The following is a 17,900-nucleotide window of genomic DNA, read 5'->3' on the forward strand; positions in this document are numbered from 1 at the left end:
AACAATCTCCATAGAGAATAATTGATTTTTTCCCCTCCAGCGTTTTGTAGCTTCAGATTCAGATTTTGCCGCGATTTCGGCCGCAATTTAATGTAAATCGCAGCCCGAAATCGTAAAAAGTAGTACAGGAACTACTTTTTGAAATCGCAGATGCGGCGTCGCACTGATTAGGACAGTGCCATTGCCGACAATTGCCGCCGATTTGAGATGCGATTTGACATGTCAAATCGCATTTCAAATCGTTCCAAATCGTACCCAGTGTGAACCAGGGCTCAAGCTACAAAACGCTCAGGTGTGAATGGGGTCTAAATAATATGCCTGTAGCTTAATAATTACACTTTTTTCAATTTCTTTAAAATCTTGTATATGCATATATCATACTCTGTGCAATATTATGGGCTATAACTTTCTCTTGACTAAACAATCAAATTTTTCTTTCAAACTGATTCCAGATTGCAATGTACAGTATCATGATACATTTATATTCTGAATAGCACAATGAAGAAGTCTTTTTATTTTTTATTTATTTTTTATGTGGAACCCATGGATAAACTCTTAATATGATAACAATGCTTTCAGGCATATCCTTCAATGTTAACTATGTAAAATAAAAATCTGTCTTTGCCATCCATCTCTGTCATCTTGGCAAGAGATCTATCTGCTTTAAGATCCTGACTTTTGTTAATGTCATTCCATTTATCAAATTATCATAAAAGTAGGTTGTAAATGCGTGTCATCTGTTGTCTCTGTTGAAGTAAAAAAAAAAAAAAAAAGATACAGAGAAAATATAATACACTTTCAAATGTTTGATTCTTTTTTTTACTTGTTTGCTGATTTTAATGTACAGGTATATTGTTTTTAAAATGCATAATTGGGAACTTAATACTTTAATAATTTGTGTAGTGAAAAATAACAAAACTGACATTTTAGTAAACAGGAACAGCCTAGTTTTTAAGCTAAATAGATGTTATACACAGCTTCCAGTGCTTTCAAAATTAACAAAACAGAAAAATAGCATAATTTTGTTTAGTACTTAAAGTGATACTAAATACACATTGTTTAATTTACATTATCCCTACAATGTCCCTTCTATTTCTGTATGTAGATGAGTGTAATTATTTTAATAAAAAACAAATCTATGTACCTTTTCCCTAATTGATATACACATGACCCAGCTCTTTCCCAGCCTGTCTGCAGAGGAACTTCTAGTCCTCTGCTGCTGGTCACATGTTAAAAAAAAAAAAACAACCTTTGGAATACGGAGTAAAAATAATTAATATCAACAAACTGTTTTAACCACTTCCATACAGGGCACTTACGCACCTTCCCGCCCAAGCCAATTTTCAGCTTTCAACACTGTCGCATTTTGAATGGCAATTGCGCGGTCATGCTACACTGTACCCAAACAAAATTTTTTCCCCACAAATAGAGCTTTCTTTTGGTGGTATTTGATCACCTCTGCGATTTTTTTTTTGCGCAACAACTAAAAAAAGACCGATTTTTTTTTAAAAAATTGCGTTTTTATTTTTTTCTGTAATTTTTTTTGTAAATAAGTAAGTTTTCTCTTTCAATTACGGGCACTGATATGGTGCCACTGATGGGCACAGATGAGATGGCACTGATGGACATCGACGAGGTAGTACTGACTGGCACAGATGAGGTGGCACTGATTGGTGGCGCTGGTATGCAGCACTGATGGGCACTCATAGGCGGCACTGATGGGCACACATAGGCGGCACTGATGGGCACACATAGGCAGCACTGATGGGCAATCATGGGCGGCACTGATGGGCACTCATGGGCGGCACTGATGGGCACTCATGGGCGGCACTGGGCACTCATAGGCGGCACATATGGGCACTGTGGGGTGGCACTTATGGGTGGCACAGATGGGCACTGTGGGGTGGCACTGATGGGCACTGTGGGGTGGCACTGATGGACACTGTGGGGCGGCACTGATTTACTTATGTTGCCAGTCAGTGCCCATTTGTGGGCACTGATTGGCATCTTTTTTTTGGGCATCTTTTTTTTTTTCCAGACTTTTTTTTTTTTTCAGACTTTTTTTTTTTCAGACTTTTTTGCCTCATTTTTTTTTGTTTTGCCCTTCCCTGGTGGGCTTCCCTGGTGGTCCATGTGGCGATCCGAGGGGGGGCTGCGCTGATAAACAATCAGCGCGAACCCCCCCTGTCAGGAGAGCCGCCGATCGGCTCTCCTCTACTCGCGTCTGTCAGACGCGAGTGAGGAAGAGCCATCAACGGCTCTTCCTGTTTACATTGTGATCAGCCGTGGTTGGACACGGCTGATCACGTGGTAAAGAGTCTCCGTGAGAGACTCTTTACTGAGATCGGTGTTGGCGGGGTGTCAGACTGACACCCTGCAACAACGATCGCCGCGATGCGCGCACCCGGGGGCGCACAGCGGCTCAGAATCCTGAGGACGTCATATGACGTCCAGTCAGGATTCTACAACCACTTTGCCGACGTCAATATGTCATTGGCGGGCGGCAAGTGGTTAAAGTGTCATACAAATACATGTGGTCCCCTACTTACAAACCACCAACTTACAAATGACTCCTACTTACAAACCACCAACTTACAAATGACTCCTACTTACAAACGTAGGGAGACAACAGGAAGTGTGAGGAAATGTAGGGAGACAACAGGAAGTGTGAGGAAACGTAGGGAGACAACAGGAAGTGTGAGGAAACGTAGGGAGACAACAGGAAGTGTGAGGAAATCTACCCCTAGGAAGGGTCTTGGAATAAGAGGGAGGTGAATCAAGATGTAATATCCCGCCCCCATTTTGTTTAGCTAGTTAGTGGAGGATGAGGGAGGGAGTGGGCTGTCATTTACCACTGTGTATACTCCCACATATGTGACTCTATAGTCACATGGGCTGCTCAGATATTATATGGGGGAAATGTTCAGCATAGAAACTCACTGAAAACTGAGCATGTGCAGAGTTGCCACCACAGCTGCAAAATCCCTAGCTAAGTGGGGGACATAAACAGAAGGGGGAGATAGAGAGTAGCAAGATCAACCAGGTTTTTTGCAGAATACAGAAAATGAATCTCATAGTGACTGAGTGAGCATAAGCAGCATGTAATAGAGCATTTATTGATAGCTTTTTTATAATGTGGGTTTAATGAGATTTTTAAATTTGGCAGCATATGGCAGGCTTATAACATTTAATATGTGGTCAACCCATAGATGTTTATGAAATTGATTCATTTACACACAGTATGAGATGTTTTTTTTTGTTTTGTTACTTTTGGATAGGATAAGGAAGGGTGAAAATGTATGTCATATTCCTCTTGCTGTTTGTAACCCCACTAGGGAGATTTTTTTTCACTTCCTGTCCAAGTTTTCCTTGACTTCACTTCTTGACACGTGTACAAAAAAAAGGCATCAATGGGGCAGGATGGCACCGACAGCAATAAAAATATTGTCAGAATGCTAACTGTTTCTTACTCTTGTAAAATACTTTTCTTTTTTTCGGTTTTTGTTTACTTATAGAGAAATTTGCAGTCAGTTCCCATCCAGACAATGGGAAATTTCCCAAACAGAGAAGCAGGTAGCAATAAAACTCTGACAGAGTCCCAAACCCCTCCCCATTCTATCCAAAATTATATGTGTTTAGGTCTGGGCTTCACTAAAATGTAATTTATTATTATTATTATTATTATTATTATTCACAATTTATCTAGCGCCAACAGTTTACGCAGCACTTTACAATGCAGAGGAGGGACAGCACAATTACAGGACAGTTCTATACAGAACGTACAAGAGGGCACTACTCGTAGAGCTTACATTCTAAAGGGAGGGGGGGATTTACATTTTATGTAATGTAATTTATGTTTTCTTCTTAATTAACACTCATTTATAAAGCAAATAAAAATGATTGTATTTGTTTTCTTTTTAGAGAAAAATTATAATGGCATAAAAAAATGGCTCAGTTCTACTATAAAAGAAGCAACAGCTCTCCATTTCAAGACCGGATTCCCCTGCGCATTGTACGTTCTGAATCGGAGCTCTCACCATATGAGAAAGCTTACCTGACCTCGGTAGAGAAAGGTGACTATGCCAGCGTGAAGCAAGCCCTGGATGAGGCAGAAATTTATTTCAAAATCAATATTAATTGCATTGATCCCCTAGGAAGAACTGCTTTATTGATTGCCATTGAAAATGAGAATCTTGAGCTGATTGAGCTTTTGTTAAGTTACAATGTCTATGTTGGAGATGCTTTACTGCATGCCATACGGAAAGAAGTGGTCGGGGCCGTTGAATTGCTTTTAAACCACAAAAAACCAAGCGGGGAAAAACAGGTAGGTTAATTATATCATTATTGATTGGTTTTCATCATTAAAGTTGTTTTTATTCTCTGTTATTTGTAAAAACGGACTTAACACAGCATTAGTAATTTTCTTAAAGATCTATAGTCTAATGCCCCATACAGACGGTCGTTTTTTGTGATGAAAAAAAAATGACGTTTGAAGTGATGAAAAAAAACGACATTTTTGAAACTTCATTTTCAAAAACGATGGAGCATACACACCATCGTTTTGAAAAATGATGAACAAAGTGACGGCACTCTAAAGGGGAAGTTCTATTCGCCTTGAGGCTGCTTTTAGCTGGTTACTTGTTAGTAAAAGATGATTCGTGCTTTTTTGTCTGTTAAAGCGTGATGAATGTGCTTACTCCATTATGAATGGTAGTTTTACCTCCCGTCTCAAAACTTGCTTCTGGGCATGTGCGGGTTTAAAAACGTCGTTTTGCCCACACACTATCATTTTCATTGACACAAAAAATGACATTTTGAAAAACGACACAAAAAATTCGAGCATGTTCGAATTTTTTTTTGGTCGTTTTTCTGAAGACATAAAACGACATTTTCCCCACACACTATCATTTTAAATGACGTTTTCAAAAACGTCATTTTTTTTCATCACAAAAAACGATCGTCTGTATGCGGCATAATAGTTGGTATATATAGAATGCTTGTTTGTTTTTGTCTAAAAGGAATAGTTGGAGATTTTCTATACTCTTATTTGTTACCATGCTCAAACTAAAATATTAAATAAAAAATGTTGCTATGTATATTTGATTGATTTAAATATCTTATATTTACCTATTCTGAATACACACAACTAATTGAGTCCTCGTACCTGTTTAAAAAGGGGGTAAAACCTTCCAGAGCTCAAGTGGTTAAATCGAAAATATAAAAGCAGAGCAGTATGAAACACAATTGAGATTTGGGCTAATAAAGGCATCCAGCCCTAACATGTTTCACCCAAAGGCTTTCTTGTCCTTTTTGGAAACTTTTGGGTAAAATATGTTAGGGCTGGGTGGTATTGATTCATGAGAACCTCTTGATTCTCCTAATGTTTGGACGCTGGACTTGTTTGACATACAGTCAGGTCCATAAATATTGGGGACATCGACACAATTCTAATCTTTTTGGCTTTATACACTACCACAATGGATTTGAAATGAAACCAACAATATGTGCTTTAACTGAAGACTTCTGACTTTAATTTGAGGGTATTTACATCCAAATCAGGTGAACGGTGTAGGAATTACAACAGTTTGTATATGTGCCTTCCACTTTTTAATGGACCAAAAGTAATGGGACAGATTAACAATCATAAATCAAACTTTCACTTTTTAATACTTTGTGGCAAATTCTTTTGGGTTCAATTACAGCCTGAAGTGAGGAACACGGTGACATCACCAGACGCTGGGTTTTATCCCTGGTGATGCTCTACTGCAACTGGCTTTAGTTCCTGCTTGTTCTGCTTGTTCTTGGGGAATTTTCCATTCGGTTTTGTCTTCATCAAGTGAAATGCATGCTCAGGTCAGGTGATTGACTTGGCCATTGCATAACATTCCACTTCTTTACCTTAAACTCTTTGGTTGCTTTCGCAGTATGCTTCGGGTCATTGTCCATCTGCACTGTGAATCGCCATTCAATGAGTTCTGAAGCATTTGGCTGAATATGAGCAGATAATAATATTGCCCGAAACACTTCGGAATTCATCCTGCTGCTTTTGTCAGCAGTCACATCATCATTAAATATAAGAGAACCAGTTCATTGGCAGCCATACATGCCCACGCCATGACACTACCACCACCATGCTTTACTGATGAGGTGGTATGCTTTGGATCATGAGCAGTTCCTTTCCTTCTCCATACTCTTCCCTTTCTATCACTCTGGTACAAGTTGATCTTGGTCTCATCTGTCCATAGGCTGTTGTTCCAGAACTGTGAAGGCTTTTTTAGATGTTGTTTAGCAAACTCGAATCTGGCCTTCCTGTTTTTGAGGCTCACCAATGGTTTACACCTTGTGGTGAACCCTATGTATTTACTCTGGTGAAGTCTTCTCTTGATTGTTGACTTTGACACACATACACCTACCTCCTGGAGAGTGTTCTTGATCTGGCCAACTGTTGTGAAGGGTGTTTTCCTCACCAGGGAAAGAATTCTTAGGTCTTCCACCACAGTTGTTTTCCATGGTCTTCCCGGGTCTTTTGGTGTTGCTGAGCTCACCGGTGCATTCTTTTTTAGGAAAGTTCCAAACAGTTGATTTGGCCCCACCTAATGTTTTTGCTATCTCTCTGATGGGTTTGTTTTGTTTTTTCAGCCTAATGATGGCTTGCTTCACTGATAGTGACAGCTCTTTGGATCTCATATTGAGAGTTGACAGCAACAGATTCCAAATGCAAATAGCACACTTGAAATTAACCTTTTATCTGCTCCTTGTGAATGGGATAATGGGGGAGTAACACATACCTGACCATGGAACAGCTGAGCAGCCAATTGTCCCATTACTTTTGGTCCCTTAAAAAGTGGGAGGCACATATACAAACTGTTGTAATTCCTACACCGTTCACCTGATTTTGATGTAAATACCCTCAAATTAAAGCTGAAAGTCTGCAGTTAAAGCACATATTAGTTAGTTTCATTTCAAATCCATTGTGGTGGTGTATAGAGCCAAAAAGATTAGAATTGTGTCAATGTCCCAATATTTATGGACCTGACTGTATACTGTTTGATGAGAGGTATCATTTTAGACATGTGTGGTGCCCTTAGTGCCCACAAAGATTTTCTTTCTATGAAAACCTCAGGACATTTCCTTTCTATGAACTGTATCCAGACATTTATACTGTGGCATTTGTCAATTCTAATCAATGTTACCACACTTTATTAGGCCACTGTCTGCAGCTTGCATAGCACCACAAGCTGCCTTCGCTGCTGTTGGTCTACTGTTTTACTTCACACAGAGATTCTTATGGTTTTGGTCGATTATCCCCTTGCCGCCGAGAGTACGCACATATGCGTCCTCGACTGTCGGGGGGTTATACTGGGATGATGCCCGCAGCTACAGGCATCATCCCGGTATCGTTTTTTAGAGTGGGCGATCAGCTTTTCAGTGATAACAACCGATGTGGCTAAAAGCCGCTCGGTTTTTATCCCGGAGAAGTGGGAAGGGACATCCCCCCTCCCGTCGCCTATGCCCCTCTTACCGGGCCTCCCGATCCACAATGCGCCACTTCCGGCACCTAACCACAGACTGGAACGAAGCCGTAAATGGCTTTGTTCCAGTGTCCTGAATGTAATCTGAATACTTTGAAGTGCAAAGAAGGGATTGGAGGTCTTTTAAACCCCCGATCTCTCCATAAAGAGTACCTGTCACCATCTATTACTGTCACAAGGGATGTTTACATTCCTTGTGACAGCAATAAAAGTGATCAAATAAAAAAAACACAATTTAATAATATAACAATAAATAATAAAAAAAATTAAAGCGCCTCTGTCCCCGCGAGCTCGCCCAGCAAAGAAAACGCATACGGAAGTCGTGTCTGCATATGTAAACGGTGTTCAAATCACACATGTGGGGTATCGCCGCAATCATCAGAGCAAGAGCAATAATGAAAGCCCTAGACCCCCTCTGTAACTTTATCTTGGTAACCGTAAAAAAAAATTAAGTGTCGCCCATGGAGATTTTTATGTACCGTAGTTTGTCACCATTCCACAAGTGCATGCAATTATAAAGAGTGACATGTTTGGTATCTATTTACTCCGCATAACATCAGCTTTCACATTATAACAACAAATGGGCTAACTTTACTGTTTTTTTTTTTTTTTTAATTCATGAAAGTGTCTATTTTCCCAAAAAGTTGCGTTTAAAACACCGCTGCACAAATATCGTGTGACATAAAATATTGCAACAATTGCCATTTTATTCTCTAGATTCTCTGCTAAAAAAATATATATAATGTTTGGGGCCTCTAAGTAATTTTCTAGCAAAAATCTGAATTTTAACTTGTAAACACCAAATGTCAGAAATAGGCTTAGGCATGAAAGGGTTAAGCGGACCATTTGGTAATTTGAAGTGATTATATTGTGTGTAACACTCTGTAGAGGTCGAGATGATGAGGGTGGCCTCTAGCACAATTCCTGTCCAAGAACCTCTGGTAGTGGAGGCAGGGACTGGTAGGGTAGTGGAAGGGTGCAAATTCCAGTAAGTTGAACCAGTGAACTTGAGCTTGGATTACTGAGGTCAGATGTGTAGAAGCATGGAGTCAGGTCACAAGCCGAGTTTGGTAACAGCCAGGTGGAGGGGTAAAGAATCACAAACCCGAGTCCAGGTCAGAGAAAAGCAATGTGCTGGCAGCGAAGTACACAATCAGAAGGCAGACTCTTAGGCCCCGTACACACGGCCGAGGAACTCGACGTGCCAAACACATCGAGTTCCTCGGCCAGTTCAGCCCTGAAGCCGCCGAGGAGCTCGGCGGGCCGAGTTTTCCCATAGAACAACGAGGAAATAGAGAACATGTTCTCTATTTCCTTGTCGAGCTCCTCGTCGGCTTCCTCGGCCGAAAGTGTACACACGGCCGGGTTTCTCGGCTGAATTCAGCCAGAAACTCGGTCGGAAGCTGAATTCTGCCGAGGAAACTGGTCGTGTGTACGGGGCCTTTTAGCCAAAAGTCCAGTCAGTAACACGTGTGAGCAGCATATATGAGAAGGCAAGGGTAATCCAGAGAAGAACTAGAGGCAATGGAGTCTGTAATAGGGTTAAGTAAGCTTTCAAGAACACAGGTAACAAGGGTATAAGCTGAAGACTAACCTACAATGATATCATGCAGGCCTCGCGTTTAAAAAGGGAATCAAATGCCAGGATCTGTGGCAGATGCGCCTGTGCATGTTCCTATCTTTGCATGCTTTGTTAAGCTCCTATGCTTGAGAACATGTGCACGTCTATGCACATGGAAACGGGCATGGCTGCCATGAGGTTCCTAACAATATGGTTCAGTGGAGATACACTTTAAACTTTCTTGTCTTGTCTCTTTAACCTCCCAGAACCCTGCCTCCCCACGCGCCCCTAAGGTGCACATATGGAATGCTCTGTGATCCAAAGGACACAGTGATTACAGATTGGGGTTAAGAGCCAATCACAGTGACTCTTTACAATGTGATCAGCTGTGTCCAATCACAGTCTAAACAGGATTTGCCAGTTACCATTTGCTATTAGACCATGGCAGGACAAACCCTGAACACCATTATCTCAATGGTTACTAAAAAACCCTCATCAGCCTGCAATTTCATCATTCACCACTAGATCAACACCACACATGCTCCTGTGTTTCTTTTGTGTGTGTCTTGGTAAATTTCTTTAGTAAATTAGCCCCATTAGATAATGTAGTGTGTGTATAGGAATATCCCAAAATAAGTAATATCCCAATATAACTACTAAACCTACACATCCTCAAATAGTTCATGGCAGAAAATACATTGCAAACAGAAACTTAGAAGTCTTAATATGCAGAGAAAAATGTGTCAGTTTTTCTTAACTTCTACCAATATATTTATGAATGCTGTTAAAATTGTGACTACATGAGGTCACTGTGTTTCATGTTTAGTGAATTTTTAATATAACATTTCTAATCTCCACTTTCGTATCACAAAAATTGTTTCTGTCATTTTTAAATTGTGTTTTCTCTTGGCAAAATAATTTGGCTTTAATTGCATGAGATCTGAAACTTTGCATATTATTTTGCTAAGGTTTGCTCAAATATAGAATTTTGCTTATTTTATGAAATCACAGGCTAGAGCAAGCAAAAAAACAAACAAAAAAAAAAACATTTAAATAGCCACTTAGGCTGGAACCAGAAGGCTTTGTATTATCTGCAGCTGTTTTTTTTTTGGTCGTTTGTTTAATAATTTTATTGAATATTTAATAAACTAGCCTATGCTGCTTTTCAAGGCCCTAAATGAGTGTAGCTTATTTAAAATATTTTTTGTAATTAAAGGAGAAGTCCAGCCAAAGCTTGTTTGGCTGGACTTCTCCTGTGGGTCATAGAAGCGCAGTCTGTTCTGCACTCCTGTGACCCATATTCAGTAGACAGTGGGCTAAAGCCCACTGTTGGCTGAAGTCACAGAGTCGGTCCAGGCTCAGGAAATATTGTGACCATATTGCCGGGATATGCCCACATGCCTGGACCGAATCCTGGCTCAGGCTCTCAGCAAGCAGCTGAGAGCCTGAGCCGGCCAATCCTGCCCCGTCCACAGCACAGTGCTCCAGTGAGCGTGGTAGTGGGGGGGGGGGGGTTAGAGCTGGGAGTTGTAAAAGCCAAGCGATCGGTGGCGTTTGATTGCTCCGTTCTCAGTCTTAGACACATGCAGCATCGGACCGATACTGCATTCCCCTAGGTATAGTGGGGAAAATAATTATTTCAACCCCTGCAGATTTTATACTTTTGCCCACTTATAAAGAAATGAAAGGTCTCTAGTTTTTATTATAGGTATATTGTAAATGATAGAGAGAGAATATCAACCGACAATCCAGAAAAAAAAAACATTATAAAAATGTATAAATGGAGTTGCAGTTCAAAACATGACTTAGTACTTGGTGGTGAAACCCTTGTTGGAAATCACAGAGGTAAGATGTTTCTTGTGTTGGTTACCAGGTCTGAACACATCACAGCAGGGATTTTGGTCCACTCTTATTTACAGATCTTCTCTAAATCATTGGGATTTCTTGGCTGTTGCTTGGCAACTCGGAGTTTCAGCTCCCTCCATACATTTTCTATAGGACTAAGGTCTGGGGACTGGTTAGGCCACACCATGACCTTAATGTGCAATGGTGTCTTGAGCCACTCCTTTGCTGCTTTGGTGGTATGTTTTGGGTCATTTTCATGCTGGAAGACCCATCCACGACCCATCTTCAGTGTTCTGGCTGAGGAAAGAAGGTCCTCATCCAAGATTTTACAATAAATGGCCCCGTCCATTAGTCCCTTAATGCAGCAAAGTCAGTATGTACCTTTAGCAGAGAAACAGCCCCAAAGCATAATGTTTCCACCTCCATGCTTGACTGTAGGGATGATGTTCTGAAGCCTCGTACACACGACCGAGTTTCTCGGCAAAAACCAGCAAGAAACTTGCTGTTTTTTTTTTTTGTCGAGGAAACCGGTCGTGTGTACACTTTTCGACGAGGAAACTGTCGAGGATCTCGTCGAGCCAAAAAGAGAGCATGTCTTCTTTTTCCTCCACGGAATGGGGAAATTTGGCTCGCCGAGATCCTCGACAGCCTAACAAGGAACTTGACGAGCAAAACGATGTGTTTCGCCCGTCGAGTTTCTCGGTCGTGTGTACGAGGCCTTAGGCTCATAGTTAGCATTTTCTTCTTCAGGCAAGTGTGCTGTGGTGTCACGCGCCTCCGGCCACTCACAGAGCCGGAGTCCGCGGACAGGTGAAGATGGATGCGGCCTGCAGTGGGGACGACGTGGGCTTCATTTGCAGGTAAGTGTCACATAATGCCACTTATCTGAAAACGATGTATACTAGCACATTATGCCTTTACTTTTCAGGGAATTAGAAAGGAAGAAAAACCCACAAGGGTTTACAGTGGAACCTCGGATTGCGAGCAATACAAGCTTTTTTTTTCAAAATCCTTCATGTGTCCTTGCCTCCCGCCCACCCGAAAACATTTACCTGAACCAATCTCGATCCAGCACTGTTCCCCTTATTGTATGAACAACAGCATGTACATTGAAACCTCGGATTGCGAGTAACGCGAGTAACGCGATTTCGCAACACGAGCAGTTATTTTTATTTTGACTTAATTTGCGAGTGTTGTCTCGCAAAAAGAGAAAGATTCAAGCCTCTGCGATGTGCAGTGTCGCATTTGGCCAGAGGTGCAGGGGTGCCGGTGACACTCGGAGCCGTTTGGAGTTGTTTGGAAATACTTGGAAACACTCGGAAATACTCAGTTCCTGTGTGTTTCCAAGCCTTTTCATGGGTTTCTGACTGCATCCGAATGGTCTCTGAGTATTTCCGTGTCTCTTCGGTGACCCCACCTCTGGCTACATGCGGTATTGCAATAGACTTCTCTGGGGAAACTCGCTTTGATATGTGAGTGCTTTGGTTTACAAGCATTTTTCTGGAACGGATTAAGCTCATAATCCAAGGTTCCACTGTACTTCCTCTTTAAAGATTTAGAGAAGATCTGTAAAGAAGAGTGGACCAAAATCCCTCCTGAGATGTGTGCACGCCTGGTCGCCAACTACAAGAAACGTCCTACCTCTGTGCTTGCCAACAAGTACTTCTCCACCAAGTACTAAGTCATGTTTTGCGTGGGGATCAAATACGTATTTTACTCACTGAGCTGCAACTTAATTTATAGCATTTGTCTTATGTGTTTTTCCTGGATTTTTGGTTGATATTCTGTATCTATCATTTAAAATACACCTATGATTAAAAAATTATAGACACTTATGTGTAGATTCACATACATTGCCGCAACTTTGCTCGCGTGTAATTTAAGGCATTTAAAGCGGAGTTCCACCCTATTTTTCAACTTATCTGCATTCGTTTTTACACTGCCCCCTTAAATACATTTGGGATGTTTTTTTTTTGTCTTTTAAAAACTCACGGTTTTCTTGGTGTGAGTCTTTTTCCCCCGCCGCGGCGGAATGGCCTCCCCGCCGCATCTAGCGCTGCTATGCCTCCTGGGAGATGTGTGTCATCAATCCCAGGAGGCTGGCCTTAACATCGCAGCCGTAGTTGAACATCTCGGGGGGCGGGAGGGAGGGCAGTGCCGCCCATAGAGGTGGTGTCCTTCCTCTTCTCCCTCTCTAACTCCTCCCCCGTCCTAGCACCGCCCCCGTCCTCCCCCCTCCACCACCCGCCCGCCTGCCGTCTGTCTCTGGTGCACGGAGATACAGATCATCAGGCAGACAGAGCAGATCTCTGTCTGATAGGTCTGTATCTGAGAGCACCGAATGTAGTACAGCCCCGCCTCCCTGTACATAGAAACATCGCTGTGCACTGTGTGTTACAATTCTAGTGCATGGAGGCGGGGCTGTACTACGATCAGTGTACTCACATACAGATCTACACAGACAGAGATCCGCTCTGTATGCCTGATCATCTGTACCTCCCCCACTCCGTACTGGGCACTAATAATGTTGTCACCGCACCGATGTCACCGCACCGATGTCACCGCACTGATGTCACCGCACTGATGTCACCGCACTAATGTCACCGCACTAATGTCACCGTACCGATGTCACCGCACTGATGTCACCGCACTAATGTCACCGCACTAATGTCACCGCACCGATGTCACCGCACTAATGTCACCGCACTAATGTCACCGCACCGATGTCACCGCACCGATGTCACTGCACCGATGGGCACTAATGTTGTCACCGCACTGATGGGCACTAATAATGTTGTCACCGCACTAATGGGCACTAATTATGTTGTCACCGCACTGATGGGCACTAATGTTGTCACCGCACTGATGGGCACTAATAATGTTGTCACCGCACTGATGGGCACTAATGTTGTCACTGCACTGATGGGCACTAATAATGTTGTCACTGCACTGATGGGCACTAATAATGTTGTCACCGCACTGATGAGCACTAATGTTGTCACCGCACTGATGGGCACTAATAATGTTGTCACCGCACTGATATAAGGCACTGGTGCCACTGCACAGATAATGAACTGGTGTCACCGCACTAATGGGCACTGATAATGCACTGGTGGGCACTGATAATCTGCACTGGTGTACCCTGACATTTGGGTGTGGTTGTGGTTCTGGGGCCGATGCCGGGGGCCGATGCGGGGAGCTGTGCCGGGGCCGATGCGGGGTGCTGTGCCGGGGATGATGCGGTGGGCTGAGGCCGATGCGGGGTGCTGGGGCCGATGAGGGGTGCTGTGCCGGAGACGATGCGGTGGGCAATGTTATGGTGGCAATGTGCTGTGCTGGGGGAAGAAGGAAGCAGGAGGAGCTGAGCACAGGGATGGTGGGAACCCCTCATAATGGGCACAGCAGGTGTACAGACCCGGGAACTCAGCACAGGGATGGTGGGAACTCCTCATAATGGGCACAGCGGGTGTACAGACCCGGGAACTCAGCACAGGGATGGTGGGAACCCCTCATAATGGGCACAGTGGGTGTACAGACCCGGGAACTCAGCACAGGGATGGTGGGAAGCCTTCATAATGGGCACAGCGGGTGTACAGACCCGGGAACTCAGTGCAGGGATGGTGGGAACCCCTCATGAAGGGTTCCCACCATCCCTGTTGTGTGCTGAATCCGAATTGAGTTTCGGGCACAAAATACGAAATAACGGCTAATGCGAAACAGAACTAAACAAAATGAATTTATTGACAGTGCACATGTCTGGTATATGTATACACACCACATATATAACAAGAGATATATATATATAATCTTGTTATGTAGATATATCTGCACAGGAACAAATTATTTCGTATATTTACTGGTTCCTGGAAGGAGGAGGGGAGGAGAGGTTTGCATAGATAAGGGGCGGTAACTTCCTCTGACACTCCCGTTGCTATTGAAACCTGATCTGAAACCATTACACTGCTTGTACAGCACTGAGCATGTGCGAGGCTGAAATCCAGGAAGTCATACAGTCTGGCTTCATGATGCCCACACTTAAGATGGCCCCAGTCAATTTCTGTTTTATAAAGTGTCTAAATGCTGTAACAACCTAACAAAACGGACCTTAGTTTACAGACTAACTTTACTAGAATACATTAAGCTTGTGTATTACAGGGGTTTTCATATTTAAAAAGTTTTTATTTTTAAAATTGTGGCCGGAACTCCGCTTTAAGCTACGCCGCCGTAAGTTAGCGAGGCAAGTACATGATTCACAATGTACTTGCCTGCTAAGTTACGGCGGCGTAGCCTAAAGGGGGGCGGGTGTAAGGGTGCCTAATTAAAATGTGTGTAAGGGGGCGTGTTTTATGTTAATATGCTTTGACCTTATGTTTTTGACGTTTTTTTTTAACTGCGCATGTGCCGGGCGCCTACATTTCCCAGTGTGCATTGCGGCTAAGTACGCCGCACGGGCCTATTGATTTTGACGTGGACGTAAACGACGTTGAGAATACACTTAAACATAAGTTGGCGTAGATTCTGAGTTAGGTTGGCTTATCTACTGATAAGCCAGCCTAACTCTTTCTGAATCTACCTATTAATTTCTTTGTAAGTGGGCAAATTTACAAAATCTGCAGGGGATCAAAAAATAATTTTACCCACTGTAAGTATAATTCTTAAAAAAAAATTCCCATTCTCCTCTTTTAAATACTTGTGTTGATGGGCTAAATTTACTTTCTGGTGGGGGCAAAACATGGTTTAAAATATCTAAATCTAGAGCTTTAGGATCAGTAAAAAAATGCAAATTGTGTTTACATATAAGAACTAAAGACTAATGCACATGGACCGAATGTTGTCAAAGAGGGATGCCAGAAAAAGGTCTGCCGATCAGCTCCCGACCATCTCTTGATCACCAGTCTCAGCCAAAGGCTGCTGACCAGAGTGCTCTGGCAGGGAGACAAGGAGGTTTATATACTAAAGACAAATATACTGTGCACTGCAAGTGCAGTTGCTCTAGATCTAAGGGGAAGCACTGAAATGAGGGGAAGCACTGCTGATTTCTATCATCCAATCATGTGCAAGCAAAAATGCTGTTTTTTATTTTTCTTGCATGTGATTGAGTGTTCTTTGCAAAGTGAATCTTTAGCTCATTTAATAAAATATTGAGCAAGTGCCCTTGCAGTGCACAGTAGATTTGTCTTTAGTAAATCAAAATAGTTCCCTTCTCAGACCACACCTAGTGCCATCCCACTCAGTCATTTCTCACTTAACTCTGCACACTGCAGATTAATTTGTTAACACTTCTGAAGAGGGGGGGACCAAATTTAAGCCAAAAGGCTAGAATTTAGTCTGGGTTTTAAAATAAACAATGATTACTTACACAAGGATTCCCAGAGCACCATGTGTTGGATTAGCTAAGTAGACAGAACAAAAGTAGAAGCCTGCCCTTTGGCTATTTTTTTGTAACTGAATTTTTAACAGACAGGCTGTGTGTCATTCTGTAAATTTGACTTTGCACTGCTGAGGTCTATAAAGAACAGCTTGTTTTCAACAGGGTATAAAATAAGTAAGAGAAAACATGTAAAAGAAGCAGCGAGCATTATCTGCTGACAAAAAGAATAGAAAGTATTGACCACACTATTTCATATTTACGTGACAAAACTTTGTTATGGTCTTACAATATGAAAACCCCTGTACATACAATATGTAGCTTTGACTAGTCCTATGCACAAAAATTGGAGGCATTGAAGGTGTTCAATTTGGGCTTGTGGAAACTGCTAGCGGCGAGCCATTCTAAGACCACCCAACCTCATTCTGCCCTTAATATTTAATTTTATATGGTGGAGATAAACTGTTCACATTTTCTAAGGTGTGCCCTTCCTCTCTCTTCCCCCCATGGCAACTACATGCATGATCTCTAGTAAGCCCACATGCTGAGCTCTGTTGGCGTGGTGGCCAGAACGACTCAAGGAAAAATCCTGCCTTTAATTGCTCTGGTTAAAACCCTGTTTCCCATTATTTGAGATAACCTATCCCCCTGAGGAAGATAACAAGTTGTATGATTGAAACGCGTTGGGGTACTGTTGGTTGGATCAATCTTGTGGAAATACCTTACACTAGTATTTACCGCTCTTCCACCGCCCCTGCCTATTAAAATGAATGGGCACCACTGCCGAATTACCTGCAAAGCACTTTGGCAGCGGCCCTACAAAGGCACATTTAACCCTAGAGACCGAATAGCATTGCTAAAACAGCGTTAAAGTGCCGCTAAAACTAGCCTCGCTTTACCTCTAACGCTGCCCGTGGCTCAGTGTGAAAGGATGTGCTTCAGCATCTACCAAATCTAAAAAAATCTGTTTTGAGTTGTCTGGCCCTTTAAGGATTATATTACCCAAATAACTTTAATCTATGTTGTTGTTTTGCTAGATTTATGTACTGTATATAGTTCTGGTATCTATTGAAATTTGTTTGATTTATTATTTACACATAATAAAAGAGCTGAATTGTGGCCCATAAATATATTACAGCCTCTTTGGATTGCTTACAGTACTCTTTTTATAGAAATCAATACCTAATCTAATAAATGCTAATTTTGTTATTATTTCTCTAAATTTATTTAATGTATTTATTTTTTGACAGTTTCTTGGCAGGAAAAGCAAAGAAGGAAGAGGTTCTAAAACCATTTTTGTACATTTGTACTCAATTTGTTGGATTTTATATATAAGGAAACAAATGATCAAAACAAGGGCTTTTTAAGTTTTTAGGAGAGTGCTTGTATTTGTGTTAAAGTGGATGTAAACCCTCACATATACCCAGTGAAGTATACAGCCTCAGATGATACACAGAGATTAAACAAGTCTCCCTACATAAGTATTACATACGTACAGTATATCTGCCGTCTTCAGCTTTATATATTCTTTAGAAAGTGAACATTGAGATTTTCTCTTCCTGTTCAACACTGCAGTGAAGCCTGCCAAGGCAGC

At 42.0% G+C, this 17,900-nt stretch overlaps 1 protein-coding gene across 2 annotated transcripts in view; it reads left to right on the top strand.

Annotated features, from left to right (window-relative positions):
- TRPC4 (transient receptor potential cation channel subfamily C member 4) overlaps positions 1-17,900 on the top strand; it is a 231,465-nt gene that overhangs the window by 86,844 nt on the left and 126,721 nt on the right. For both annotated transcript variants that reach the window (XR_005747344.1, XM_040340375.1), the window contains exon 2: positions 3,922-4,324. Coding sequence is in view for 1 of the 2 variants with exons in the window: in XM_040340375.1 (XP_040196309.1) it covers positions 3,947-4,324 (378 nt within the window). In the remaining variant the exon portion in view is untranslated. The remainder of the gene's footprint in view (positions 1-3,921; positions 4,325-17,900) is intronic.

The sequence above is a fragment of the Rana temporaria genome, chromosome 2 (genome assembly GCF_905171775.1).
Source record: "Rana temporaria chromosome 2, aRanTem1.1, whole genome shotgun sequence".
Classification (NCBI taxonomy): domain Eukaryota; kingdom Metazoa; phylum Chordata; class Amphibia; order Anura; family Ranidae; genus Rana; species Rana temporaria.